Source organism: Mesoplodon bidens (genome assembly GCF_964165515.1).
Source record: "Mesoplodon bidens genome assembly, chromosome: 16".
NCBI lineage: Eukaryota > Metazoa > Chordata > Mammalia > Artiodactyla > Ziphiidae > Mesoplodon > Mesoplodon bidens.
Genome location: NC_138173.1, coordinates 76,901,245 through 76,915,932, shown reverse-complemented (window position 1 = coordinate 76,915,932; position 14,688 = coordinate 76,901,245). Strand labels below are relative to the sequence as shown.

The 14,688-nt window shown below is 58.3% G+C and overlaps 1 protein-coding gene across 1 annotated transcript; it reads left to right on the top strand.

The window, feature by feature from the left end:
• Window positions 1–4,328: 4,328 nt before the first annotated feature.
• Window positions 4,329–5,887, top strand: LY6H (lymphocyte antigen 6 family member H; the record flags this gene model as incomplete). The annotated part of the gene is made up of 3 exons (XM_081258708.1): window positions 4,329–4,498; window positions 5,222–5,341; window positions 5,652–5,887. The coding sequence occupies exons 1-3, from the start codon at window positions 4,432–4,434 to the stop codon at window positions 5,885–5,887; spliced, it is 423 nt and encodes a 140-aa protein (XP_081114834.1). The 5' UTR covers window positions 4,329–4,431.
• Between the last annotated feature and the right edge of the window lie 8,801 nt (window positions 5,888–14,688).

Here is a 14,688-nt window from a genome sequence, read left to right as displayed (position 1 = left end):
CGTGCACCGGTCTGGTTGGATCCCGGGGTGGGGGGCAGCTGCCTGCCCCTCCCGGACGATCTGAGTGTGAGCGGAGAGGAGCGCTCTGCTGTCTGCCCCGCCCAGGAGGCGTCCCCGGGGCCTCAGAGCTCAGGATGGCCAGCCGGGGCTGGGGGAGGGGCACCTTCCTCTCTCACGGCGCCTTTCGCACTCTGTACTGCTTTCCTGCAGCTACTGCAACAAATCACTAACTTGTGGCTTAAAACAACCAAGAGGTTCCACGGGAGGACCCTTCCTGCCCCTTCCAGCTTCTGCGGGCTTCAGGTGTCCCTGGCTGTGGCCTCATCCCTGCGGTCTCTGCCTCCATCATGTGGCCTCTCTCTGTGTCTGTCCCTCTCCTCTATCTTATAAGGACACCAGACATTGGAGATGGGCCCTGCCTTCCAAATCCAGGACAGCCTCATCTCAAGGTCTTTAACTTAATCCCACCTCAAAGACCCTTTCTCCAAACAGGGTCACCTTCACAGATTCTGGGGGTTAGGATGTGGACACCTTTTCTGGGGCCGCCACTTAGCACCCAGCACTCAGCCTGTTGACTTCCCCCACTATTTTGGGGGTCCTGGGGGCCCAGAGGCTTTCTCTCTCCCCGAGTTCAGCAGCACTTCAGGAGGTGATCGCTGTGTGAATGTCCCTGTCACCCCTAGGCTGGTCCTCTCCGTGAGGCAGGGTGGTCAGGTCACAGCCACACCCACAACCTTGGACGGCTTGGAGGGATTCTGATGGCGTCGGCCAAAATGCAAGGCAGAAAACCCTGCAGCACAGCTCAGGAGTTACCTGAACCTTGCCCCTCTCCTGACAGGGCCTGACCCAGAGGCCAGTCCCCTGCTTCTGTGCGCTTCGGAACTCCAGATGCGCAGCAGCAGCCAGTGGGTGAAGAACGCAAGCCTCTGACGCTGTCCGTGGTTCTGACCACCTGAAGCGGCTCTGCTGTGGGGACAGCTGGCCACCAATCATCCTGACCCTGAGGAGAGCATGAGATGGGCCACAGCCACATAGTCACCCCAGGCTGTGGGTACTTGTCAGAGGGTCTCTGGGCAAGGTGAGATCCTGGTGCCCCTTGCCAGCATCTGGGAGTCTGGGCCAGGTCAGTCTGGGAGGAGGGAGGTCAAGGCCAGTGGTCACCACCTCCATGCGGAGGCCGTCCAGACTGAAAGGGCCAGGGCCACACGTGGGCACATTCTGCTCTTTCTTCTGCTAATCATGACTGATTGTTATTCTTGTTTGCAAAAATCCTGATACGGTGACACCATCCCACGTGCACTGGGAGGAAGGCAGAGTAGCTCAGAAACGGGGTTAGGGATCTCTGTCCCCCTGGCAACCAAGCCCAGCATGGGGAGAGCAGGGTCTTTGCTCTCTGAGGAGCAGGCCCAGAACTGCATCCCCCAGCGCTGGCCCCAGACTCCTCGGACATTACTCTTTGGACATCTGGCTTCTGCCCCTGTCATGCCCAATCCAGTCCCTACTCACCTGCTATCTTTTGTTGCATAACAAATTACCCCCAAACTTAGGGGCTTAAAACAACACCGTTCATGCTCTCCAAGTGTCTGTGGGTCAGGAACCCAGGTGCTGGGACCTCGGGCTCACATTCTCTCACGAGATTGCTGTCAAGCTGTCGGCTGGGGCTGTGATCTCATCTGAGGGCTCAGCTGGGTGTGTGTGTGGGTCCACTTCCAAGCTCCCTTGGGTGGTTGTTTGCAGGCCTCGGTCCCTCTTTACAGGGTTGCCTTCGAACACGGCAGCCGGCTTCCCCCAGGGTGAGCAATCTGAGAGAACGAGAGGCAGAGGCTGCATCAGAAGCCACGGTCTTAATAATCCAACCTCGGAAGTGACATCCTGTCACCTGTGCCACACTGTTTTCACTACAAGTGAGTCCAGCCATGCTCAAGGAGAGGGGATGATTCCCTGGTGGTCCGGTGGTTAAAACTCTGCGTTCTCACTGCCGAGGGCCCAGGTTTGATCCCTGGTTGGGGAACTAAGATCCCACAAGCCGTGTGGAGTGGCAAAAAAATAAAATAAAATAAAAAAGGGATGCACCAGGACAAGAATACCAGGGGGTCTCTGGGGGCTCTGAGAGCCTGCCCCCCACACCACCTGCCCCAGATGTTGGCGTGGGCTGCCCTGCCTTAGGTCTGGCAGGGATCTTCCACGTATCTGGACAGATCTTTGCACAGAACTAGAGGTTCCTAGTCCGGGAGCGAGTTGGCCGTGATCAGCAGGGACCCCCTCCCCGCCACCCAAGTGACACCCACATCCACCCTATACCTGCACAGGGAGTCAGAATCCAGCTGACCAAAAGGGGTAGAGGCTGGCCTTGTGGCAGGGCACCCAGGATATCTGCCCTGCCTCCAGTCCCATGGGAAGGGCCGTGTGTTAACTCTGAAATGCATGTGTCAGTTCTGACAAGGATGACTGGCTCTGGACTCTGTCCGGCCTCAAGCCTTGCCTGGCCCCAGAGCTTTTAGGACAAAATCCAGCCCTTTTCTGTACTGTGGCCTGAGCCATCCCCACCACCCTCCTCCCCTCCCCCCTCCCCCAAACACTCCTGCTCGCTCTTACCTTGGAGCTTGCCAGCTCTCCTCCTCCAAGCTCACCGGCTCCATCAGAGAGGCCTTGTCCACACCCCCAGGGCTCTCTCTTTACTGCTCATCTCATTCTGTAGCCCCTGTCAAGTTGCCCAGCTGTCCCCTGCTTGCCTTCCCTCTCGCTGGCACGCGCCTTGGGCCAGGTGCACGGCGAGCTCTCTCCCTGTGGATCTCGTGTAACCCTCACACACTTTCACGTGGTTACTAGCAACACCCTCATTTTACAGACGAAGGAACTGAGGCTCACGGGGGGGCACGCAGCATACCTGAAGCCACACACCAGTGGGTGGTCCCGGGCTGTCTGCATAAATACTTGTTGGACGAATGAGGGCAGGACTGAAGGAACGACCCCAGCACTTGCAGGGTAGCTTTCATTTACTCAGCACCCAGCAGAGACCAGTGCCCAGCAGAGACCGATTCCAGGCACAAGGGACAGCAGATGCAAAAGCACAGCACGACTAACGCCTGGTGGGACCGGAAGACGAGAGACAAAGCTGAGAACCTGGCCAGAGCAGGCAGCGGAGGACCTTGAATGTCCAGACCAGGATCTGGGACTCGCCCTCTTGAGTGTGGGCGTGGCTGAAGGCAGCAGTCCCTGGGGCTGCGGCTGCTGGTGGGGTCTTCACAGGTGCTCCGGGGAGGAGAAGAGCCTCGAACAATCGAGACCGTGATGGGGCTGGGGAGCGGAGGGCCCAAGGGCTGTGAACGGGGCCCTGTGCTGGCACCTACCACCCGTTACTCCCTCCCTCCCTCTCTGCGTCTTTGTGCCGTGTCGTTTCCTTTCGCAGCAAACGTTCTTTTTCCGAGAAATTCCAAGGAGATCTCAGCCAAGCAGAGGGGGAAGGGATCTAGCCCACGCCTGGGGAGGGGAGGTAGAGGTGGAGGGAGTGCCCGGGAACGGGCGGAGGGAGCCCGAGCCGGAGAGGGCGGGCGCGCGCGCTGGCGAGCGGGGCGCCGGCTGGCCGTGGTGGGGGGGCGCCCAGGACGGCCCGGGACGGTGACCCGGCGCTGGCCCTGAGCCCCAGACGCCCCAGTCCGAGAGTCTCCAGCCTCCCCCGCCCCCCCGCGCGGCCCCCGCCCCGGCTCCGCCCCGCCCCTCGCGCGGGGTCCGTGTCTGCGGCTGCGTTCCCCGAAAGACAAGGCTGCACCCGGGTTCCCGTCCACAGGGAGACCGAAGGGCACCTCTCCCCGCGCCGCCCGCGCTGCCCGGAGCCCCGGAGTCGCGACAGCGCAGGGATGTGAGTGCGCCCCCGACCTGAGGCCCGCGCTCCACGCTTAGATCCGCGGTGACAGCTGAGGCTCGCAAGGGGAGACGAGGGGAGGAGGCTCGGCGCCGGGTTCCCGGTCACCCCGCCCGGGGCGGGGTGGGGGCGAGGCGCTCGCCCTTCCCCCCATTGGCAGGTACTGTCCACTCGCATCTTGTCCTGCCCTTTCCTCTCCGGACTCACCTATCGCTCCCCAGGGATAAGACGCGCCTCCCGACCCACCCTCCTACCCACAGGTGCGGAGCGCGTGGTGCGGGCCCTTGGAGCTGTCACCCCGCCGGAGAGGGCAGACCTATTTTCCCCGGAGGGGATGCAGTGATGGTGGATGCTCTGGGGGATGGGCTGGGGGTGGGGCTTTGGGAGCTCCCGGAGGACCCCCGGCCCTGGATTCTGGGGAGGAGGTTGCGTTAGGATGCCAGAAAAGGGGAGGGTCCTTCGAGCTGCGCCGGGACTTGGTCTCCTGATCGAGGCTTCTCCCTGCCAGGCCTGTGCCCCAGACGACCCCAGCCTGCAGCCCCCGCGCCGTCCTGAGGCCCGCCTGGAGCATGTTGCCTGCGGCCATGAAGGGCCTCGGCCTGGTGCTGCTGGCCGCTCTGCTGTACTCTGGCCCCGGTGAGTCTGGGGGCGGCTGGCGGGGGTAGGCCAGGTCGCCTGAGAGCCTGTACGAGGCAGCTCCGGAGAGAACCAGGTGTGGGGCGGCCATTCTCTGACGATGCCCATCAGACCCACGCCCCCTCCCGAACCCAGCGACCCCAGCCCAGCCCTCGCCTGTGTGGCCCCTGCTGGCGCTGCCCCAGCTCCTGCCGCGCGGGTCTCTCCTGGCTCCTGAGGGCATGGGTCCTTTTCCTCCCGCGCCTTGGTCCAGCGGCTGGTCCTGCACGGATGCTCCTGGCTTAGTGCCGGGTTGCTTGTGCTCCATCTCTTCTCAGAGCCCCACCTGGCCTCCCATCAAGTCCTGTTTGGTTCTTCCTCCACTGGAACCAACTAGATTCTGGGGGGATGTATGTGAGGGGGGTAGGAGTGTGCAGGAGGGCACCATAGGTGTGATACTTGTGGCTCTGTGTGCACGCACCGTGCATGTGTGGGGGTGCATAGGGGCTTCCGGAGTCCCAGTGGTGGCACCCTCACCCCACCCTGCCCAAAGGAACACAGGTCCTCCCAGCCTGTCCTCCGGGTGCTAGTTTGGCCTGGGCACTCCTGGTCAGGGAGTGCCCGGCCTCCTACAGCTGCATGGTTCTCCTAGGACAGGCAGCAAGGCAGGTGGGGAGGATGCAGGGGGCTGGCTGGCTTGGACCCCGGTTCCTCTGGTCATCCTCCTCTCTGTGCCCTGCCCAGCTCATGGCCTGTGGTGCCAGGACTGCACGCTGACCACCAACTCCAGTCATTGCACCCCGAAGCAGTGCCAGCCGTCAGATACGGTGTGTGCCAGTGTCCGGATCACAGATCCCAGTAGCAGTAAGTCAGGTTCCAGCCTGGGGAGGGGAGGGGTCGGCGGTGTCATCAGAGTCCCTCTGGCCTCGGACAAGAGCACGGGTCTGGGGGCAGGGCACGGCCCTGCTGTGTGACAGTCAGCAGGTGCCTGACCCTCTCTGGCCCTTCTGTGGCCCTTTTCATGTAGCTGGGGACAGCGTGGGTGGATTGAAGCCTCAGTTCTGTTGTTTTGGGGTCCTGAACTGACCTGGAGGGTCCCTGGCTTGGGTCCTGGGCTCAAGGCAGAAAGGGCCCTGTGGGGCTCGAATCCCAGGCTCCCCTCCCTCTTCCCCAGGCAGGAAGGATCATTCTGTGAACAAGATGTGTGCCTCGTCCTGTGACTTCGTGAAGCGGCACTTTTTCTCAGACTATCTGATGGGCTTCATTAACTCTGGCATCTTAAAAGTAGATGTGGACTGCTGTGAGAAGGATTTGTGCAACGGGGTGGCTCTGGCGGGGCGCAGCTCCTGGGCCCTGGCTGGGGGACTCCTGCTCAGCCTGGGGCCCACCCTCCTCTGGGCTGGGCCCTGAGGTCCCCTCCCTCCCGCAGAGCTTCTGAACTTGTCCTGCCAGACCTGAGCCTGTGGCTGCCCCCTCCCCAGCCTGGCCTGGCTGAAGCTGGGGGCAGCCTTGGCCTGCTCCACAGTCTGTGGCCCCCGCCCCTCCCTGTCTCCCCACCAGCTCCAAGTCCCAGCCAGCAGGACATCTCCAGGAATCAGTCATCCAGCAGGAGGCTGGGACCCCGGGCCTTGGAGGGGAAGCCTGGCTGTGAGGGCATCCTCTACGGAGAAGTAAAGTCACTTCTGAGTCCAGAGACCCGGGCCCGCACCTGGGTGGGGATTTTGGGTGGGGGAGAGGGGGTCCTGGCAGAGAAAGGGCAGGGGGCGGGGGCGGGGAGGTCAGCGTTCGTCCCCTGGGGGCTGTGGTGTGGAGCTGCCAGGGGACCGCGGGCCTGGTGAAGTTTGGGAACAGCCTGAGGGGCGGTGAGGGTTGAGATGAGCAAAGTCACAGGGTGGGCCTGAGGGCGAGGCCTTGCAATGGTGTGTGCCCACACCAGGGACGGGACCGTGCCCAGACTCACACCTACGCCCGCAGAGGGCACACTCGTCACCCACACCACGCTCTCACGTCGTCACGTGCTCGTGCCCACAGGTGCCCCCCACACCCCCACTGACGCGTTTGCGTCACAGCAGCCCCTGAACTGGTGTGCCCCAGCGCAGGCAGGTCCACACAGGTCCACGTGTGCGTGCGCACGGGAACATACAGACACGCCCGTGTGTAGGTCTCCAGTGCTCTCTCCCCGCTGGGTGGTGATCAGCTGCCCTGAGAGCTGTCGGGGCCCCTTCAGGCTCATGCGTGGACCTCGAGGGCCCAGACCCAGAAGCAGGCACACTCCCTGCCTCCACCCTGAGCTGGGCGGCGCCGTGGGTAGGGTCTTGAAGGCCAGTCCCCTGACCAGGGGATGGGATGGCACAGATGGCCTGGGTGCTTCCCGTGGGAGGATGCTGGCCGTGGAGGTCAGCCTGAGGCTGCTGCTGCTTTTCCTGGCCCTTCCTGCTCCAGCAGTGGGCCCTCGGTTAGCCCCTGCACCCCTGAGTCCAGCCCAGCCTCCACACCCACTGGCCACGCGGCTTGTCTTGTGGCCTAGGCTCACCACGGGACACTCGGCGGCCACTCCAGGCTTTCTTGGCCAGTTCCTCTTCATCCCTCTGTGGCGGACCCAGCCCGAGGTCACTCGTGGGTCCTGGACTCCCTGGAATGAACCATAGTTCCTCTCAGAGCCGGCCTTGGCATTCCTCCCCGGGCTGCTCTTCTGGGGTGATGGAGAGGGGTCTGGAGGTCCTGGGCGAGTGAACCAGCGGGGAGAGTGGGGTCACTGGAGACCGGTATCAACTTCCTGCTGGTGGAAATGGCCGAGGGACTTGTGGGAGGGTCGTCTCCCACTCCGTTTTAAGTTTGCTCTGCGATGTACCCCCCCGCCCCCCGCCCCAACCTCAGTAAAGCGTGCTATCCACAGTGTGCGTCTGCTGCTTTTAGACCGTGGGGACCGGGCACTGCTGGCGGGTGACCTGGAAGACCCATGCAGAGAAGCTTGGGGATTCGGAGGAGGCCGGGAGCCAGGATATCTGGAGCAATGGGAGGCCTGGAGGTTCTGGGAGGATGTGCACGAGCCACCCCAGGGGCACAGGGTTCAAACCAACTTTTACGTCAGTCCTTGCTACATTTGTTATTTGAGGGAAGTGTTTAAAACACAAAAAGGCGTGAAGTTCTCCCAGGTCTTTTAAGATACACGATTAGGATTGGACGGAGGGGCTTACGGCAGCATGGCCCAGGTAACCCGGCCTCGACACCTCAGCTCCCGTTTCCAAGCAGCCAGAGCTGAGTGTGTGCCTTGGCCTTCGCGAACTGTTGCAGAAGGATCGAAGCCCACAGTCCGTGTGACGTGCTCGGCACCTAGGCACACGCATAGCGCTGATAAGCCAGGGTGCCATGGCCCCCTTTTCTGAACCATTCATCAAGGACACTTTCCTGGGTCAGGACGTCTAGACGGACCTTTCAGTGTCAGCTGCTGAGTATCTTTTGGACCAGGACTCATTCAGCTTCCCCTTGTCCGTGGGCGCGGAGGTCCCTTCAGTGGTTTTCGTCAGCAGTACTGCCGTGACTGTCCTAGTCTTCATATCATTATGGGGTCAGGCAATTATTTGTCACATCGATTCTGAGACAGGGGCAGCTGAGCCAGAGAGGACATAGACTTAACAACAAAATAGGTGCTCAGAAAAGGCCATGTTGGGCTTCCCTGGTGGCGCAGTGGTTAAGAATCCGCCTGCCAATGCAAGCGACACGGGTTCGAGCCCTGGTCCGGGATGATCCCACATGCCGCGGAGCAACTAAGCCCGTGCGCCACAGCTACCAAGCCCGTGCGCCTAGAGCCCGTGCTCCGCAACAAGAGAAGCCACCGCCATGAAAAGCCTGCTCACTGCAGCGAAGAGTAGCCCCCGCTCGCCGCAGCTAGAGAAAGCCCGTGCAGCAACAAAGACCCAATGCAGCCAAAAATAAATTAAAAAAAAAAAATGGCCGTGTCAAGTTGCAGTCACACCAGCTCCATCCACATCACTCCCAGAGGGTGTTATTCAGCTTTAGGACTTTTTGCCAGTCTGGCCAGTAGAATCTTACCCTGAGTGCTACTTAAGAAGTGATTAATGAGGTTAGATGTCCCAAGTGTTTGTCAGCCACTTGTGTTTCTTCTGTGATTGTCCACTGGCATCCTTAGCCCATCCTTCTATTGTGGCGTTTGTCTTTCCTTATGATTTGCAAGACCCCTTTGTGTGTTACGGAAACAGTCTTTCCCATGGTGTATGTTTTGCAAATATTTCCTTGTGTCTTTGTTTTTGGTGTGTCACTGTACGTATGCATGTTCTCGAGTTTCATGTGGTCAAATCTAATTGTTCTTTTATGGTTTCTGAGTTTCAGGTCTTAGGAGAACGTCCTCCACCCTTATCTGAGGAAAACAGTCTCTGTATTTTCTTCGAATATTGTTACAGATTTGGCCACCACATTCAGGTATCCAGTCCACCTGGAGTTCATTATGTGGCAGAAGGCAGGGACCTCTTCCAAACACGTGGCCAGTTTTTCTCAATGCCATTTGTTAAACGACCCGTCTTTCCCTGGTGACTTAAGCACCACCTTGATAACAGGAGGCATTTCTACACAGGTGTGTGTGATTCAGGCCTGCCACCCTTGGGGACACCCTCCCTGCTTTGGGTCTCACCCAGCTGCTTGACTCCAGCCAAATTTCAGCAGCTGATGAGGTGAGAGCCCGTCTTGCTCTTCTTTCAATTTTTAAAATTTTTTTTTAAATTATTTATTTATTTATTTTGGGCTGTGTTAGGTCTTTGTTGCTGCGTGTGGGCTTTCTCTAGCTGCAGTGAGCGGGGGCTACTCTTCGCTGTGGTGTGCAGGCTTCTCATTGCAGTGGCATCTCTTCTTGTGGAGCACGGGCTCTAGGCGCACGGGCTTCAGTAGTTGCAGCACACAAGCTCAGTAGTTGTGGTGCACGGGCTTAGTTGCTCCGCGGCATGGGGGATCCTCCGGGACCAGGGATCGAACCCGTGTCCCCTGCAATGGCAGGTGGATTCTCAACCACTGCGCCACCAGGGAAGCCCTGCTCTTCTTTTTAAAAGACTCTTGTCACTTCTCACAGCTTTTTCTTACCTATGAATTTTAGAACCCACTTGTCTAGTTCCAGAACAACACTCCCAGAGTTTTGACTGGACTTTTACTCATTTGGGTACGAAGTTGGGGAAGGAAGAGGTCTTCACTGTTGGAAGTCTTCCCACTCAGAAACTCCATGGATCTCACCGTTCGTTCGGTCCCTCCATACAAGTTCATCATTTTCTTCGTGTGGCTCTTGTATCTTCCTTGATATATTTATTGCTAAGTAATCTATAGTTTCTGTGGCGTCGTAAGTGGGATTGATCCCCTCCCCTTTTCATTTACGGTCATTTTTGGTGTGGTGAGCTGATGTTTTTCATTTTCTTTGTGACGTTCGTTCCAGAAGTACCTGCCCCCACTGGGCCCCCATTTCAGTAGGATGACGAGGGAAGGGGTTGCGGGGTCCACAGGGGCTCTCAGATGGTTGGCCTCCATGTTTCCAAACTCCTCAACCCCCTGTGCCACGGGCCTCTCTGAGACAGATGTCAAGACGGAGCGAGTCTAAGGAGAAGCCCTTCAAGACACTTCCAGATGCAGTGTTGGGGGAAACTCCCGAAGGTGAGGAAGTGGTGCCCCTGGGCGGAGGGGCTTGGAAGGAGTGGAGGGTGGGGTGGGTCCCAGAGAGAAGCTCCTGAAGGGTGATGCTCCAGAGCGGGATGGGCGAGAATGGCTGCAGGTGGGCCACAGACAGCCCCACGCCTGCCAGGTGGGCGAGTGCTGGGACTGAAGCCTGGAGACAAGGTGGGGGTGATTTGTGCAGCCGTGTGCCTTGGTGGGTACGTGAGGACCAGATGGGCTGAGGGGCATTGTAGCAGATGCATCTGCCACTCCTGACTGGACACAGCCCTGGGAAAGAAGACGTGGCCAAGACAGTTGGGTCTCTGCCACCTGGTAGAATGGATCTCAAGAGAGAAATCATTACAGAAAGATTAAAGTTATGCCCCTTGTTTGCCTGAGGTTGGGGCTGTGTTCACACACTCCAGTGTATCAGCAAGAGCCCCCCTGAGTCCGAGGGGCCTCAGACGGGACTCTGTTGGGAGGATGCGGGGAGCTGCTCCTGGCGGCAGAGCTGGCGGGCTGGGCATTGCCCCTCACCCCTATGGTGCTCTCTGGGGGTGTCGCCTGGATGCATCTCCCTGGCAGAACCAAGGTCATACAGCGACACCCTAGGGGCCTGGAGGCTGCAGAATGAGGTTTCTGAGTCCCAGCAAAGTGGGGTTCACAGTGCAGGGACTATCAACTTGGTGCAGAGGGTGTTGGGATGATTTGGGGCAGCCACGTACAGCACAGCAACTAGAGCAGGGGAGGCGACTCATTTTCCAATGCGTATGTCCCTAAGTTCTATTACCATCAGAATCCCTTAAATTTTCAAGGCATACTATCGGATTATCTGCAAGTGAAGATCATTTTGACTGTGCTTTCCCAATATTTTTATTGCTTATTTAATTTTGGTTTCTATTGCTTTAGGTGGGACCTGCAAAGCATGGTTGAATAACGACAGTGATCCAGGGCCTCTGTGTTAATGGAAGGTCTTTCCTGTTGTACCTTGAATTGAGGTTTGCTTTTGGATTTGAAAATCAGTCTTTATTCAGCTCAGATTCTTTTACTTATTTGTATTTCAGTTAGATTTTTTTATTAGGAATGGCTGATTAATTTAAAAGAAATACCCTTCACCATCTGTTGATGGAACCGCATGTTTCCTCATTTAATTAGTAGTTAATACGGTGGGTTCTCTCGTTGCATGTCCTGATGGTGCAGTAGGTCACGGCGTAGTGTTCTTTCAAACCACTGCCAGATTGAAGTCGCCAACATTTGCATCGTGTGACACTTGCATCAGATTCAGGATTGAGACTTTGTCACTGGTTTGCCTTTGAACCTCTTTGTCGGAGGTAAGCTCGGGATTTTGGCCGCCTCACAGAACAGACAGGCCATTTCCCACCACCCACGCTCTGCAGCAGTCTGCTACTGGGGGTCTGTGGGGTTCATCTTCTCCAGCGCCCCCTCGCTGGAGCTGGGGGGCCTCTGGCGCTGGCCCAGGGGAGTTGCAGGATGGCCGGTGCTCTGAGCCCCTCCCTCACTCCCTGCCTGCTGGGCCTGTCCCTCTCAGAGCATCTGTCCATCTCCTCCTCACTTGCACCTGATAGCGGTCTTATTATGCCCACTCCACACCTAGGAAGCAGACTTGGAAGAGGTTAAGATGCTGACATACCAAAATCTTCACTGGATCCACAGGAAATGCCTGGATTCAGGTGTCTCTTCTGGCACCTACTTGCTGTGTGATTTTGGCCAAGTTCTGCTTGCCCTCTGAGCCTGTTTCTGTGTCTGTGAGGTGGGGACACACCCAGCTCACAGGGGGGGTTGCACGCGGAGGAGGGGCTGAGCCTAGAAGCCAGGCCTCTGGCCCTTTTTGTTCCGGCTGGCAGAACGCCAGTGGTGGAAGTGTGGGGATGTGGGAGGATGAGCACCCCCCCTCAGTTCCCTCCTTACGGCTGGAGACTTCCCCGACCCCTCCCCTGTTCCGTCCAAGCCCCTTCCAGACTTCAGGGCTCTTAGGCAAGGCCCTCCTGGTACACCTTCCCTGACGGCATCTCCCCCACCCTCCCTCCTGGCCTGTTCTCCCAGTCCCCTGAGGATGCCCCTGATCCGGTTTCAATTTCGTCTCTCTCCCACCCCTCCTGCCCCCTGCCTGTGTCTCCTTCTCCTTCCTGGGGTCCCAGGGGACAGCTGGCAGTGCAGCCCTGCACACGGCACGTGTTGGTAAGTGTCGGCGAATAGCGTTGAGCTGGACAGAACCCCCAGCTCCCCCTGCTTCTTCATGCTCTACAGCAGACTTTTATGTGTGATGTTTCCAGGTACCTCTCACCTTCACCCCCCAGTGCAAAGGTCCAAAGGTCCTTGAGTTTTAGGTAGCTAGTGGGAGGAGAGTGGTAACTCCCCCTCCCCCCTCCCCCCAGGCAGGTAAGGAAGCAAGGTAGGTGCAGGAAACCCCTCTCCAACCTGTGAGCTTCCCAGACCGTGGCTCTGGGCACCAGTTCTGAAACCCCAGCAGAATTCCTTCAGGTGAGGGTTCCAATGCGGACGCCCAGACCCTGTGCACAGAAATCCCTATTTCAAGTGCCCCAGGAATGTGCACCATCCACACCCCCACGATAAGGAGCTGGCACCCACTGGAAGAGCTAAGAGGAGGAACTGAGCGTTTCATGTGCTTATTTATTCATTGCAGTACTTTTGGGGAGCCAGGTGCTGGGCTCTAGGCCTTGGGGAAAGAGCAGGGAGCAAGATAAGCGAGATGGCCCGGGGCCTGCCTCTGCGGAGGATGTCAGGGGCGTCCTGAGAGTGAGGCCCCAGGGCTTCCTTACCCTTCCTGGAGGGGCAGCATGGGGCAGGGAGGAGCGATGGGACCCCAGTCCTGGGATTAGGTGAGGGGCTCCTTCATAGCTAGTACATTCACGTCAGTAACACAGGTGAGAAATGTGCCCTCTCCCCCGCCTGCCTGCCCAGCGGTCCTCTGGGTCCATTCAAGGTGTCTTTATGCAAATACAGGGTCCTCTTCTCTTTGTGTTTTCACGCCTCTGATATGTCACCCCGAGGAGCCGTGCAGGTGTCTCTCGGGGAGAGGGAGCCCCCCGTTCCTTCTCACAATGCACTGCGTCCCGGACAGACCCCAGCTCCGTGCCGTGCCCTCGGCCTCCACTCACGCTCGTGGAGGCTGCCCCTCGTGTGCTCTTGTCCCAACGACATGATGCGTCACCAGCAGGCGTCTCTGGGGAACCAACCCCAGGGTTGGCCTTGCTGGGCCTTCGTCACTGACGGGTGTGGCCGTCCTTCCTGCCTGAGGGATAGTGCCAGCCCCAGTCCCACCAGCTGGACCTGTAGTCGAGGGCAGAGTTCATACTTCCAGGGTCTTCACTCATCCATTCTCTCTGCTGCTGGTTTACGCCTTTGTCCCCAAGACATACAAAGAGGACCAGTCACAGTGAAGTGATCCGAGTGAGGAGAGGGAGCCCCAGAGCTGGATCTGGATCTTTCTCGATTCACCACCAGCCGAGACCATCTTTGAGAGTTGGTAACTTTGCTGAATGAATGAGTAAAATAAAAAATGAGTGAATGAGGGATGAAGAGTGATAGTCGGATGAGTCAAGAATTGTGAACTGATGAGAAGAGGGCTTCTTGAATGTGCCTGTGGAGCGGCCGTGTGTGGCAGGGCGAGTGTCTCCTGGGGCTGCAGCCCCCAGACCCAGCCTCCCTACCAGTCCCGCTGCCCTGATCTCCCTGGGCTGAGAGGAAAACATGGGGGTCCCTGCTCCATCCCTCCAGAGCACGGGAGCCTCATCCCCTAACTTGGGACCCTGGGCTAGCATATGGCTCCAGCTAGGCAACAAGACAGACAGACTTCAAGATGGACAGAAGGACAGGCGTTTACCTTCCTGAGTTGACATGGGATCTTGATCCAGGGGAGGCCTCAAAGGGGAGGGCTGGTCCATCCGAGGGAACACAGCTGGGAAGAAGACTTAAAGATTAGCTAATCAGAAATCAAGTGATCCTCTGGTGACTGTCCCCCAGTGTTCCCTGCAGTAATCACCATGGTTACCATGCCTCCAAATCCCCCGAGTCTTTTTGCAGAGCCCTCCTGCTGAAGCCAAGCATTCCATTTCTACTTTGGGGAGGTTTGCCAGGGCCAAGGAGAGTCCTCAGACCTGCAAAGACATGCGCCAACATCAGGGAGCCTGCACACGGGGGAGAGGTCCAGCTTCCGCAGTTACCAGGGAGATGTGGATCTCAGACGCAGAGTTGTAGCCCTCAGGTTAGCAGAGGCTCAGTCTGACAACGTCCCTGAGGAAGCCCACGTTCACCGCCCGGGTCTCTTGCACCTCGCAGGTTGGAGACTCTCTAGAACAGCTGCCAGGAAAAACAGCCTGTCGTATTCTTGGAGTTGAATATTCTGCTTCCCATAACCAAGCCATCTCCTTCTGGCACATCACCCAGTGAAACATCTCGATCGTGTGTACCAGGAGTATGTGTATGGTCGCACTGTTCACAAGAGCAGAAATCCTGAAGCACCCCAGATGCCCACCAACAGGAAAGTGGGTTGATGAGGTGTGATGGGGTTTTATACAGCG